The sequence below is a fragment of the Oryctolagus cuniculus genome, chromosome 1, assembly GCF_964237555.1.
Source record: "Oryctolagus cuniculus chromosome 1, mOryCun1.1, whole genome shotgun sequence".
NCBI classification, from domain to species: Eukaryota; Metazoa; Chordata; class Mammalia; order Lagomorpha; family Leporidae; genus Oryctolagus; species Oryctolagus cuniculus.
Window position 1 is genome coordinate 134,909,631 of NC_091432.1, and position 13,098 is coordinate 134,922,728.

Consider the following 13,098-nt stretch of genomic DNA (forward strand, 5'->3'; position numbering starts at 1 on the left):
CCGTTGCGGCCATCTGAGGAGTGAACCAGCGGATGGAAGACCGACCTCTCTCTCGCTCTGTACCTCTGCCTTCAAATAAATAAATCTTTATAAAGCAATAATGGCTTGTCATCAATACACAAGAAGCAGTCTCTTTTTTTAAAACAACTCCGTCTCGCTGACACTTGCTCAGGTCGGCCGCCTTCCGTCGCTAACACCTGCTCTCTGGGGACATCAGGCATGCTGAAAGGGTTTCCCGAGCGGAGCCAGGACAGCAGCACTGGCTCTCCCGAGGCCAGGGTGGGCGCCAACCTGAGCTGGGAACCCGCAGTGGGTGGGCGATCGGAAAGGCCCGGTGCTTGGAGCGGAGCACAGACTTTCTCTCAGGGGTCTCGCGCCCGTCACCCCCGCTGAGGAGGCTCCGGGTTCCCGCAGCGCAGGCCACGGCGGCGGCGGGCTCCGGCCCGGAGGGCCCGCCCCCTCAGGGGCACCCCCACACCCCCACGCCCCGCCGGGCGCCCCCGTCAGCCTCGCCCGCGCCCCAACCGCCCCCCGAGCCCGCCCCGCCGCGGCTCCCACAGCCAGAGCGCCGAGCGAGCTCAGGGGCGCCGCTGACAGACGCCGGCCCCGTCCCCGCACTCACCGGCTCGGGAAAGGCCCGGTCTCTGGCGGCGAGCGCACGACTCCCCGGTTTCGCTCTGCCGCGCCGCTGCCGCCGCCCGCGCCTTTTGTTGTCGCGCGTTCTCCAGGCAACCGGCGAAGCCAGCCGCGCGAGGAACGCCGTCCCGGCGCCACGTGCTGGCCCCGCCCCCGCGGCGCCCCGCCCCTGCGCGAGCCCCGCCCCTGCGCGAGCCCCGCCCCCGCCGCGAACCCCGTCCCTCCTGGCCCCGCCCCCAGCAGCGCCCCGCCCCCGCCGCGAACCCCGTCCACTCTGGCTCAGCCCCGAGCGGCGCCCCGCCCCTGCGCGAGCCCCGCCCCCGCCGCGAACCCCGTCCCTCCTGGCCCCGCCCCCAACAGCGCCCCGCCCCTTCCGCGAAGCCCGTCCCTCCTGGCCCCGCCCCGAGCGGCGCCCCGCCCCTGCCGCCCCTGCCGCCCCACCCGCTCCCTGCTCCTGCCGCGAGCACCGACTCCCTGGCCCCGCCCCGCCCCCTGGCCCCGCCCCGCCCCTCCGCTGTCCCACCCCTGAATCAGTCCCGGCCTCCGGTGGCAGAGTCGAGCCCCGGCTCTGAGCGTTCCTACCCACACAGGTTCCTCCTGCCGCAGTGGAGGCTCCGGCTGCTCCCGCGGCGCTGAGCTCAAGCAGCTGTCCATGGGCTCCTGACCGGATACGAGAACCCTGCAGGTTCCACCTCAATAGCTTAGCCACCAGTCCAGTTCGTCTTTATTGTCGAGTTCGCATTCCCGACGTCATGCACCCATCGCCTGTGTGTGTCTGCCTCCAAGACGTTTCACTCCCCGAAAGAAACTCCGTCCTGCAGGTGGTCCCCTCGCCCGCCAGCCCCTGCTCGTTCTGGGTGTCCCGCGTTCGTGCAGTCACTCCATGGGCGACATCTCTGGTTTCTGTGCTTAATGTTTGCGGGGTCCACTCATGCTGTAGCATCTCTCGGCACTTTTATTCTTTTTTATGGGTGAATAATACTCCACTGTGTGGCTATACCAACATGTTTTGTCCATTCGTAATTTCATGGGCACCTGGGGGTATTTTCACTTTTTGGCTAAATTGAATATTGCTGTTGTAAGCATTTTTTGTATGACTATTTGGATATCTGTTTTCAGTTCTTTTGGGTATACACCTAGGAATGAAATTGCTAGGTCATATGGTAATTCTATTTTTTTTTTGAAAATTGAAGATTTATTTATTTATTCAAAAGTCAGACTTACACAGAGACAGAAAGAGAGAGAGAGGTAATTCTATTTTTAACTTTTCCAATGTACTTTCAAAAAAAACAACTATGTATTAAAAAGACAGAGTGGGGGCCGGCGCCGTGGCTCACTTGGTTAATACTCCTCCTGGGGCACCAGCATCCCATATGGGTGCCAGGTTCTAGTCCCGGTTGCTCCTCTTCCAGTCCAGCTGTAAGAGAGAAAGAAAGAAAGAGAGAGAGAGAGAGAAAGAAAGAGAGAAAGAGAGAGAGAGAGAGAAAGAGTGACAGGCAGAGGAAGAAGAGATAGACACATATCTTCCATCTGCTGGCATACTCCCCAGGTTGCTGCAATGGTCCAGCCAGGAACTGAGAACTGCATCCAAGTCTCCCACATGGGCCCCAAGCATTTGACCATCCTCTGCTTTCCCAGGCGCATTAGCAGGGAGCTGGATTGGAAGCAGAGCAGCCAGGATTTGAACTGGCGCTCCAATAGCTGTGCCACAGCACCGTCTCCTTGGTTTGGTTTTTATTTATTTTTTAATATTTATTTATTTATTTGAAAGGCAGAGTTACAGAGAGGCAGAGGCAGAGAGAGAGAGAGGGAGAGAGAGGTCTTCCATCCCCTGGTTCATTGCCCAGATGGCCACAACGGCTGGAACTGCACCAATCCGAAGCCAGAAGTTTCTTCCTGGTCTCCAACGGGGCTCCAAGGGTCCAAGCACTTGGGCCATCTTCCACTGCTTTCCCAGGCCATAGCCGAGAACTGGATCGGAAGAGGAGCAGCCAGGTCTTGAACTGGTGCCCATATGGGATGCCAGCAGTGCAGGTGGCAGCTTTACCCGCTGTGCCACAGCGCTGGCCCCCATTGATTTAGTTTTAAATGCCTCAGTGTCTCTAGTTTTTTGTGGTGCAATCAAGGTGGTTTGGTGTTCCAAAAAGCAGTTGTCAGGGATTCACAGGTTCCTGTGCATAAAGGGGACTTATTCTTCAAAGAAATAATTGTGAGACTGCCAATGTTTTTCTTCTAGTCCAAAATGTATCTCACAGAGGAGATTGGGAAATCCTTAAGGCCAGAAACCTGGAATCTGATGTTTCGATGGTTTGTGTCTCTTGCTCTTGCAAAACCGTGACATTGACCATTGATTGTTTCTAAATAGGACCTTCAGAGATCTCAGGGTAAATTATAATTTGCTACAGCTTTTATAGTTCTTTTTGAGATTCTGCATTTTTCCTCCAAACTAAAGCCTGTGGTCCAGGGAAAAAAACATCAAATATGTCAATTCATTGTGTTGCATTTCTTAGAACTCTTAAAAAACAAACAGAAAAAACCTGTGTTGCCCATTGGGACTGTGAATTGATACGGGAGAACCCAGTACAGACAAAGCCTAAATAAATAACAGTGGGGCCGGCACTGTGGTGTAGTAGGTTAAGCCTTTGTCTGTGTCACCAGCATCCCATATGGGCACCAGTTTGAAACCCGGCTGCTTCATTTCCCATCCAGCTCTCTGCTATCGCCTGGGGAAGCAGTAGAAGATGGCCCAAGTGCTTGGGCCCCTGCACCCGCGTGGGAGACCTGGAAGAAGCTCCTGGCTCCTGGCTTCAGATCAGTGCAGCTCCAGCCGTTGTGGCCATTTGGGGAGTGAACCAGCAGATGGAAGACCTCTCTCTCTCTCTCTCTGCCTCTCTCTGTAACTCTTTCAAATAAATAAAATAAATCTTTTTTTAAAAAGGGTTGGGGGTACTTAGGGATGCTAACGATATGAGACAGGGGTCTTGGGCCTTCTGGGGTGAGTAGAGAGAAGAGAAACTAAAAGACCCCCCCCACCCCAAATCAGAGGAAGCTCCAAGGGTCACCTGCAGAATTTGCAAGAGCTGCAGAAAGAGGAGACAGGTGCCGGGTGAGAGGCTGGAAGCACCGGGCCACTTGATTGAATGGTAGTGCAGGGGGGAGCAGTAGCGGCTGTGCTGCCACCATGTGGCAAGGTAAGAATTGCAATTTCCTCATGATCAGTGGATCCTCTGGAAGGTACACAAACTTGAGCGCCAGGACGATGGCCTCCAAGGTTGTCTTTTGAGGAGGCAGTGGGAAGAGCTGGGCTTAGGGCCGCTGGAAGAAATGGAGCCTCATATGGATCTCCCACTGGGAGATGCCTTGTAGCTCCTTTGAAGACCTCCTCCACTTGTGCTCCATGGTGCACTGGGACTCCTCGGCTACAGACAACACCTACGGCCAGTCCAAGTTTGTAGAGGAGCAGCAAATCACAGAAGATCACAGCTGGGCCCAGTTTAGTAAAAGAAACATTTGCGGGACTGGCGCTGTGGCGTAACAGGTAAAGCCACCGCCTGCAGTGCTGGCATCTCCTATGGGCGCCATTTGGAGACCTGGCTGCTCCACTTCTGATCCAGCTCTCTGCTATGGCCTGGGAAAGCAACAGAAGTTGGCTCAAGTCCTTGGGCCCCTGCACCCATGTGGGAGACCTGGAAGAAGTTTCTGGCTCCTGGCTTTGGACTGGAGCAGCTCCAGCCATTGCAGCCATCTGGGGAGTTGAACCAGCGCATGGAAGACCTCTCTCTCTCTGCCTCTGTCTCTCTGTAACTCTGCCTTTCAAATAAATAAGTAAATCTTTTTTGAAAAGAAGGAAGGAAGGGAGGGAGGGAGGGAGGGAGGGAGGGAGAGAGGGAGGAAGGGAAGGAAAAGAAACATTTGTCCTTTCCCCCTAAGACTTCTAACGCACGCACATTCTCAGAACAGCTTGAACCATAGACTGGGATTTGGTGCGTTGGCTATGACGCCTGCATTCCATATCAGAGTGTCTGGATCTGAGTCCCGGCTCTGCTTCCAATTCCAGCTTCCTGCTCATAGCGCCCTGGGAGCCAGTAGATAATGGTTCAGGCACTCGAGTTGCTGTCACCTATATGGGAGACCCACATGGATTTCCTGGCTCCTGGCTTTGGCTTCATCCAGCCCTAGCTGTTGCAGGCATTTGGAGAGTAAACCAGTGGATAGTCTCTCTCTCTCTCTCTCTCTCTCTCTCTCTCTCTCTCTCTCTCTTTCTCCTCTCTGGCTTTCAAATAAAAAAGTTATTTTGTTTTTTGTTTTTGTAGAAAATGAGTTATTCGGGAAGCAATAGATCCTACTCCTCCCACTTTAGGTTCCTTCAGTACTGAGGAGTGTCTGGTTTTCCCTTTATTTCTGGAACAGAGAGAGAGCCCCTTTACTTACCATATTGGGAGTTCTAGCCACCATTCTGCCTTTGGTTCCTTAGTGTAGAGTGGAGAAGCTGAACTTTCCTAATGCATCCTGTCCAACCATGCCAGGCAGATTCTCTCGCCCCTGTGGGCAAACCAGGCAAGCATGGTGTCCACCAGTCATGAGGGAAACTAGGAGACCAGGAAAGAGCCATCATCGCAACCTGAAAAATGGGCCTTGGGCAGTGACTTTCAAATTGTATTGATGTTAAGGTATCATCCAAAATACAACTAACATCACGACTCAATTCACGTGCATGGACGACATGACTCAAAATACATGTGAGTAAATGAAAATAAAAGTTTTGGGGCCAGCGCTGTGGCATAGTGGGTAAAGTCACAACCTGCAGTGCCGGCATCTCATATGAGTGCCGGTTCAAGTCCAGGCTGCTCCACTTCTGATCCAGCTCTCTGCTGTGGCCTGGGAAAGCAGTGGAAGATGGCCCAAGTGCTTGGGCCCCTGCACCCATGTGGGATATCTGGAAGAAGCTTCTGGCTCCTGGCTTAGGACCAGCTCCAGCTCTTCCCTCTCCTTCTCTCTGTGTAACTGACTTTCAAATAAATAAATAAATCTTTAAAAAAAAAAAAGAATTTCATGAGATTATACTTACCCTTACCCACCATGGTGTTCTGTTTTATCCTATTCTATTTCACTTTTTCTTAATGTTGATAATAACCCTATGATCCATTTCATGGACTGCAACCAGCAACTTGAAATATTCTAGTCGAAGATTGTAATTTAGATGATAATGAATCAGATGACATTTCCATTCACCCAGCAGCATAACATACCTACTGTATTACTTATCTATTGATGAACCACAAATCACCCCATAACTCAGTGACATTTCTGTGGGTCAGGAATCTGCACGTGGCTCTGCCGGGTCCTCTGATTCAGGGCTTTCACAAGACTGCCATAAAGGTGTCGGCCATAGTCACATCAGCTTGGGCCAGCTTGCCTCCCGTCCTGCCTGTGGCCAGATTCCTCTCCTTGAGGGTGGTTGGACTGGGGACTCAGATCCTTGCTGGCTGCTGGGCAGAGCCTGCCTTCTGTTCCTCCCCCACCCAGTTCCTTGGCAGGTGCCCCTCTCCATCAGATCAACACTCAAGATGAGGCAGGGAAAGAAAAGCAGCAAGACAGAAGCCCATCTTACAACTTAGCCACCATCAGGCTGTCCCATTGCCTTTGCCGCATTCTGTGCATGAACAGCAAGACCCAGAGTCCTCCCCACAGTCTTTAATTGGGAGCAATGGAGAAGCCTTAAGATTTCTGAGAAAGTATCCCATACTTTGGAGCACTGGTTTGAGTCCCTGCTTCTCTGCTTCTGATCTGGCTCCCTGCTAATGCTCCTGGCAGAGCAGTACTTGGGTCCCTGCCTCCCACACTGGGAGACCTAGATGGAGATCCTGGCTCCTGGCTTCAGATTGGCTGAGTCCTGGCCATCCCAGCATCTGGGGAGCAAACCAATGAATGGAAGCTCTCTCTCCCTCTCTGTCACTCCACCTCTCTGTTCCTCTGCCTCTCAAATAAGTAAAATATTCTGAGGCATGAATGACATTTAGATTTGGCTAAGAGTTTCAGGCTAGAGAAAACCCTCTTCACTGACCTCCTATATCCTGTCTCTACCTTCTCCCACCCATGCGTGACAAGAACAGATTTGGTGAAGGGGAAATTGGACTCACCTGACGTGATGAGTGTGCAGTGTGTCTGACATGGTTCCTCCCCACCTCCAATTCCCCTCTGAGTCTCTGTCACTCACACCCCCACACACAGGTGTGGTGGAATGAGAAGGCCATGCCAAGATGGCCGCTGACAACAGAGCCTGCCTGGCAACAGGCTGTGATTGGTTAGGGCATAGACCGCCCCTTGACCAGATTGGCTGCCTTGGCTATATAAGCTGCTGTACCAACTGAAAATAAACCAGTCTACAGGCTGCTCACCTCTGGCCCACTTTCACCCGACTCCCCGGGGTCTGTGTGGTGACTCCGCGCCTCTTGCCCCCACCACACTCCTCCTCTCAGAACGAATGCCTATTAGATAATGGATGGGAAAGATGGTATTGGGTGGCAAGAATCACAAACATATTTAACATCTGTTGTTACAGTGCAGTTCAAAATGTCTTGGAAATGTGTATTATGAAAAAAGAAAACTATGCATGGAGTTCAATTTTTTTGCACCAAAGTGAAATTAACTTTTAATTCAATTTTCCTCTATGAGCATTTTTGCAGTACTTTTATTTAGTGCCAGTCATTAAGCTATAGTACAGGCTTTCAGTATTCCATACACTATGCTCTTTTTTTAGTACTGAAATACATGTCCCTGTGGGTATAATGTCATTTAGGTGTTTTTTTTTTCCTCAAAATCTGGGGAAGGATACAATTCAGCCCATGAATACCAAACAAAAATATAAATAAATACACCAAGTCAAAAAGTCTGGACTGGCGTTGTGGCACAGCAGGTAAAGCCACTGCCTTAGATCCCAGCATCCCCTATGGGTGCTGGTTCGAGTCCCGGCTGCTCCACTTGTGATCCAGCTCCCTGCTAATGCACCTGGGAAGGCAGCAGAAGATGACCCAAGTGCTTGGGCCCCTGCTTCCACGTGGGAGACCCAGATGGAGTTCCTGGCTCCTGGCTTTAACCTGGCCCTGATCTGGCTACTTGTGGAAGAACCAGCGGATGGCAGTGTCCTCTCCCTCTCTCTCTCTCTCTCTGTCCCTCTGCCACTCTGCCTTTCAAATAAATACATGAAGGACAAAAAAAGCCACCACTTGGGATGCCTGTGTCCCATATCAGAGTGCTGGTTCAAGTCCCCGCTACTTGACTTTGAGGTCAGCTCCCTGCTAATGTGCCTGGGAAGCAGCAAATGATGGCTGAAGTATCTGAGTCCCTACAGCCCACACGTAATCTGGGGAAACAGCGACATGAATAAAGCCCTCCAACCTTTTCATTTTTTCTTGGCATCTCCCACCCTTTGTGTTCAGGAAAATGGCTTACCCAGAAGCATCACCCCTCTCTGCACTGCTGGCTCTCTTTCAAGACTCCCATTAGACTCCCAGAGGACTCCCTTGATCTGTGACAAAGCCAAACACAGATCCTTTCCCCTTTGCCTAAACCTGATGACAAGGACGGATGCAGGCCTTGCAACTATTTATTCCTTGTCTCGTGAATGATTAGAACCCTTTGTGGGCCTGAAACTACCTCCACATGGAGATAAACATTTCTTGCTCAGTGAAGTGGGATTTCTCCTGATGGCAAAACAATCTCACCTATAAATCCTCCCACCAGTAATGGGTCTACCCCACCCTACAAAAGTCTAAGGCAAAATCATCCCACCAAGCAGCTCTGCTCCTTGGATCTGGGTGCTTTTCTGATTTCAATACCCTGAACTGAATAAATTCAATTCCATTACTTGCTCAGGTTTTGTCTTCGATAACGGCATCTACCCAAAGGGTGAAAATCAAATACTAAAGCCAGGGACCACCATCATGGCACAGCAAGTTAAGCATCGCCTAAGATGCTAGCATCCCAAGTTCAAGTCCCAGGACTTGAACTCCACTTCTGATTCAGCTTCCTGCTGATGTGCCTGGGAAAGCAGTGGAAGATGGCCCAAGTACTTGTGTCCCTGCCAACCATGTGGGAGATCCCGATGGAGTCTCTGGCTCCTGGCTGTAGGCTGGCCCAGCCCTGGCTGTTGCAGCCATTTGGGGAGTGAACCAGTAGTTAGAAGACTCCTCTCTCTCTTCTCCCTCTTTATCTCTCCCTCTATCTTCAAAAAATAATCTCCAAATAAATAAATAAATAAAACCTACACTCCCTCCAAAAAAAAAAATCCCATAAAAAAAATCTAAGCACACTGACAGTTAAAGTTGGTGTTATCAGGTAAGACACAATTGGGGCCGGCGCCACGGCTCACTAGGCTAATCCTCCACCTAGCGGCGCCGGCACACCGGGTTCTAGTCCCGGTCGGGGCGCCGGATTCTGTCCCGGTTGCCCCTCTTCCAGGCCAGCTCTCTGCTGTGGCCTGGGAAGGCAGTGGAGGATGGCCCAAGTGCTTGGGCCCTGCACCCGCATGGCAGACCAGAAGCACCTGGCTCCTGCCTTCGGATCAGCACGGTGCGCTGGCTGCAGCACGCCAGCCGTGGTGGCCATTGGAGGGTGAACCAACGACAAAAGGAAGACCTTTCTCTCTGTCTCTCTCACTATCCACTCTGCCTGTCAACAACAACAACAACAAAAAAGACACACTTGCCTGAAAGTAGCTTCCCTAAGTTACATACTGTAGCTCATTATCTCTGTACTTCCTTAACTTTTTTTAAAAAAATAATTATTTCATTCATTTTAAAGACAGAGAGGTTGAGAGGGAGAGAGAGAGAGAGAGAGAGAGAGAGATCTTCCATCCACTGGTTCACTCCCCAAATAACCACAACAACCAGAGCTGAGCTCATCTGAAGCCAGGAGCTTCTTCTAGGTCTCCCATGTGGGTGCAGGGGCCCAAGGACTTGGGCCATCTTCCACTGTTTTCCCAGGCCACAGCAGAGAGCTGAATTGGAAGTGGAGCAGCCAGGACTCGAACTGACGCCCATATGGGACGCCGGCACTGCAGGCGGTAGCTCTAACCCATTGTGCCACAGTGCCAGCCTCCATCAGCCAGATCTTCAAGCCATTTGTCCACTCAGCTTCAGGGAAGGAGCACAGTGTTGGAGCTAACAAATAATTTTTTTTAATTGAACGGAATGAAATGTATTAATTTGCTTTAGTGCTGTTGGGGTGAAGTTGAAGGTGGAGAAAGTACACAAAAGAAAACAAGACAATCCCTGACAGCCTGGGACTCACCCCCATGACATAATCTCACAGGCTCTGACATCTGAGGCCATGACACAGTAAGACAGAATAAAGCTACCACCTAATTTTTATCCAAACAAGATGGAAGACCAATGTGCCACACACAAAGTACCAAACACACTTCTCTCTCCACCAAAACAAATGACTGTCACTCTCCTTATAGTTACAGCGTCAGTCTCTCTCTGCCCTCCTTGTGGATAAGATTTGAAATAGCCAGCGGCAGGATTACCCCTGCTTTCTGTAGCAGTTGATCTAGACAGAACCCTGCTTTCTCAGGCTCTCTCCCAAAACATCCTGAGATGCCCCAGGCTACAACAGTAAAGCTAATCTGTTCACTTTGGTTGGAAAGCATTGAGAAGGTACCTTGGCTAAATGACTGAATTTTACAGGAGGCAAATCTCCAGCCAGCATTGTGGCATAGCGGGTTAAGTGCTGCTGTGACGGCAGCATGCCATATGGGCACCTGTTCTAGTCCCGGCTGCTCCATTTCCAAACCAGCTCTCTGCTAATGGCCTGGGAAAGCAGCATTAGATAAGCCAAGTGTATGGGCCCCTGCCACCCTTGTGGGAGACCTGGATGAAGCTCCCAGCTCCTGGCTTTGGCTTGGTCCAGCATCAGCTGTTGCCACCATCTAGCGAGTGAACCAGCAGATCAAAGATCTGTCTCTCGTTCTCTCTTTGTAACTCTTTTAAAATAATAAACTTTGCTTAAAAAGTCACAATGGCAAACCAAAGGCTATCACTGGAGACTGAGGCGCCAAGGAATTAGGAAGGTATCCTCTGAATTAAAGGTGTGGCAAGGAGTTTGGGGGAACTCTGCACACTTCACTGTCTTTAAGTCATGGTTGCTCTGCTTACAATACAACTTCCCGCCAATGCACTTTCCAGGAAGCAAAAGATGGTTCAAGTACTTGGACCCCTGCCACCCATATAGAGACCTGGATGGAGTTCCTGGCTCCTGGCTTTGGCCTGGCCCAGCCTTGACCATTGAAGCCATTTGCAGAGTGAGCTAGCAGATGGAAAATCTCTCTCTGTCACTCTTCCTTTCAAATAAGTAAAATAAACTGTTAAAAAAAAGTTTTCCAGGTTTCCCTGAAACCCATTGAGAGAGATCATGCCTATATAAGGGCCACAGAATCAAGAATATTAGTTGGCCGGCGCCGCGGCTCACTAGGCTAATCCTCCGCCTTGCGGCGCCGGCACACCGGGTTCTAGTCCCGGTCGGGGCGCCGGATTCTGTCCCGCTTGCCCCTCTTCCAGGCCAGCCCTCTGCTGTGGCCAGGGAGTGCAGTGGAGGATGGCCCAGGTGCTTGGGCCCTGCACCCCATGGGAGACCAGGAAAAGCACCTGGCTCCTGGCTCCTGCCATCGGATCAGCGCGGTGCGCCGGCCGCAGCGCGCCGGCCGCGGCGGCCATTGGAGGGTGAACCAACGGCAAAGGAAGACCTTTCTCTCTGTCTCTCTCTCTCTCACTGTCCACTCTGCCTGGCAAAAAAAAAAAAAAGAATATTAGTTACCCTTTTGTAATTCCTAATGAAATAACAGATTTTAAAAATGGCCATCAATGACTGTCGAAGTCATTAGGAAAAAGACTATTTAAATTCTCTGAATCTATAAAACCCATGTGCTGGTGGTAAAAAACTTGTTTCCCAAAATCTATGCATACCCCTTACATAATTTAGAATGTATCTAATGCCAAGAATAGAGATAACTTGTAGTTTTCTAGCCTTTTTGGTAGGTAGTTGTAGTCAAGTGACCAAGTACTGGTCAGTGAAATGGAAACAAGATGTAATGTGGCAGCTATTGGAGACTTTGGTGTCAACTTTCTTTGTACTCTTCAGCTTCATTGCTCCTTCAATCCCACTGCCTAGATTAGAACACAGAGTTCCTGGATCAGGAGCCAGGCCATGCTGAGGGGCTTGAGATAAAAGACAGCTGGGTCTGCTACACCATGGGGCACTGCACAGTCAGCAGATTTCCTGTCCAGGTACTGGCCAGAGCCAGATTCTATACCCACTGCCTAAGTAAGCCCATGCGAAGAGGATGGGTTAACTGTGCATTTAAACCACTCATACCAGACCAGATCAGCCCTGGACTGAGGACTTCCTGGGTCACAGACAGAGAGGAATCAACACCAGCTACCTAGGCTGCGCAGCTTGTACCCAATTCCAGGAGGTTCCACTCACATTCCTTCCTTCCTTCCTTCATTCCATTTCTAAGACTATTATGACAAATTTCCAGCAGATGGCAGTAAAGTCCTTAGGGAAAGGTTATCTTTTCCTGATTCACACAATGACAGAAAACAGAAAGGCAAAGTGTAGTCAGCTCTTCGTGTTCACAAGTTCTGCATCTGTGGATTCAACCAACTGTAGGTCACAAAGTCCTCATCTGAACATGCATTTTTTTTTTTGTCATCATTCCCTAAACAATACAGTGTACTAATTATTTATAATAACGTTGTATTAGGTATTATAAGTGATCTAAAGGGGGCCAGCGTTGTGGTGTAGCAGATAAAGTCACTGCCTATAACGCCAGCACCACATACAGGGGACGGTGAGTCCTGGCTGCCCTGCTTCTGATCCAGCCCCCTGCTAATGTGCCTGGGAGGGTGACGGAAGATGGCCCAAGTACTTGGGCCCCCGCACATAGAACTGGATGAAGCTCCTGACCCCTGGCTTTGGCCTGGCCCAGTCTCAGACATTTGGGGAGAGAACCAGAGGATGGAATCTTTCTCTCTTTGTCTCTCCTTCTCTCTCTGTAACTCTGCCATTCAGGTAAATAAATATATTTTTAAAGAATAAGTGATCTAAAGAGGATGTAAAGTTCCCAGGAGGATGTGCACACATTCTATGTAAATACCATGCCATGTCATACATGGGATTGAGCATCCACAGATTTTGGTGTCCGTAGGGGCCACTGCAGACACCTAACGAAATCAAGATGGTCAGAAAGTGAGGGTATGCAGTTGGGGGACAAGTGCTTAGAAGGTAATGACAGTTCTGCAACAGAAAGTAAATAAACTAACTTACTGCAAACTTTAAAAATCATATGTGGTAAATTCTATTTTAATGAAATAATCCATTCCTGGTTTAAGAAAAGTTTTGAAAATATTTTTTTCAATTCTGATGTGGTTATTCTGAAAATAAACAGCAGGCAAGCAGACA

At 50.3% G+C, this 13,098-nt stretch overlaps 2 protein-coding genes across 7 annotated transcripts in view; one reads left to right on the forward strand and one right to left on the reverse strand.

Moving 5' to 3' along the window:
• KIF27 (kinesin family member 27) overlaps window positions 1-788 on the reverse strand; it is a 102,621-nt gene extending 101,833 nt beyond the window's left edge. For 3 of the 6 annotated variants that reach the window (XR_011378826.1, XM_051833658.2, XM_051833664.2), the window contains exon 1: window positions 623-788. The gene's annotated coding sequence lies outside the window, so the exon portion shown is untranslated. Of the gene's footprint in view, window positions 1-291; window positions 435-622 lie in introns of those variants that run through there. The other 3 variants (XM_051833661.2, XM_070048961.1, XM_051833659.2) reach the window with 3 other exon arrangements.
• On the forward strand, window positions 220-1,208 carry LOC138846171 (uncharacterized). Its single transcript, XM_070061129.1, has 2 exons — window positions 220-313; window positions 415-1,208. The coding sequence occupies exons 1-2, from the start codon at window positions 220-222 to the stop codon at window positions 1,206-1,208; spliced, it is 888 nt and encodes a 295-aa protein (XP_069917230.1).
• The last annotated feature ends 11,890 nt before the right edge of the window (window positions 1,209-13,098 follow it).

Excerpts from the sequence above, each read along its gene's own strand:
- LOC138846171 (XM_070061129.1), top strand. The coding sequence starts at position 220 with ATGCTGAAAGGGTTTCCCGAGCGGAGCCAGGACAGCAGCACTGGCTCT. Across the intron at positions 314-414 it reads GAGCTGGGAACCCGCAGTGG|CGCAGGCCACGGCGGCGGCG; the intron begins GTGGGCGATCGG and ends GGGTTCCCGCAG.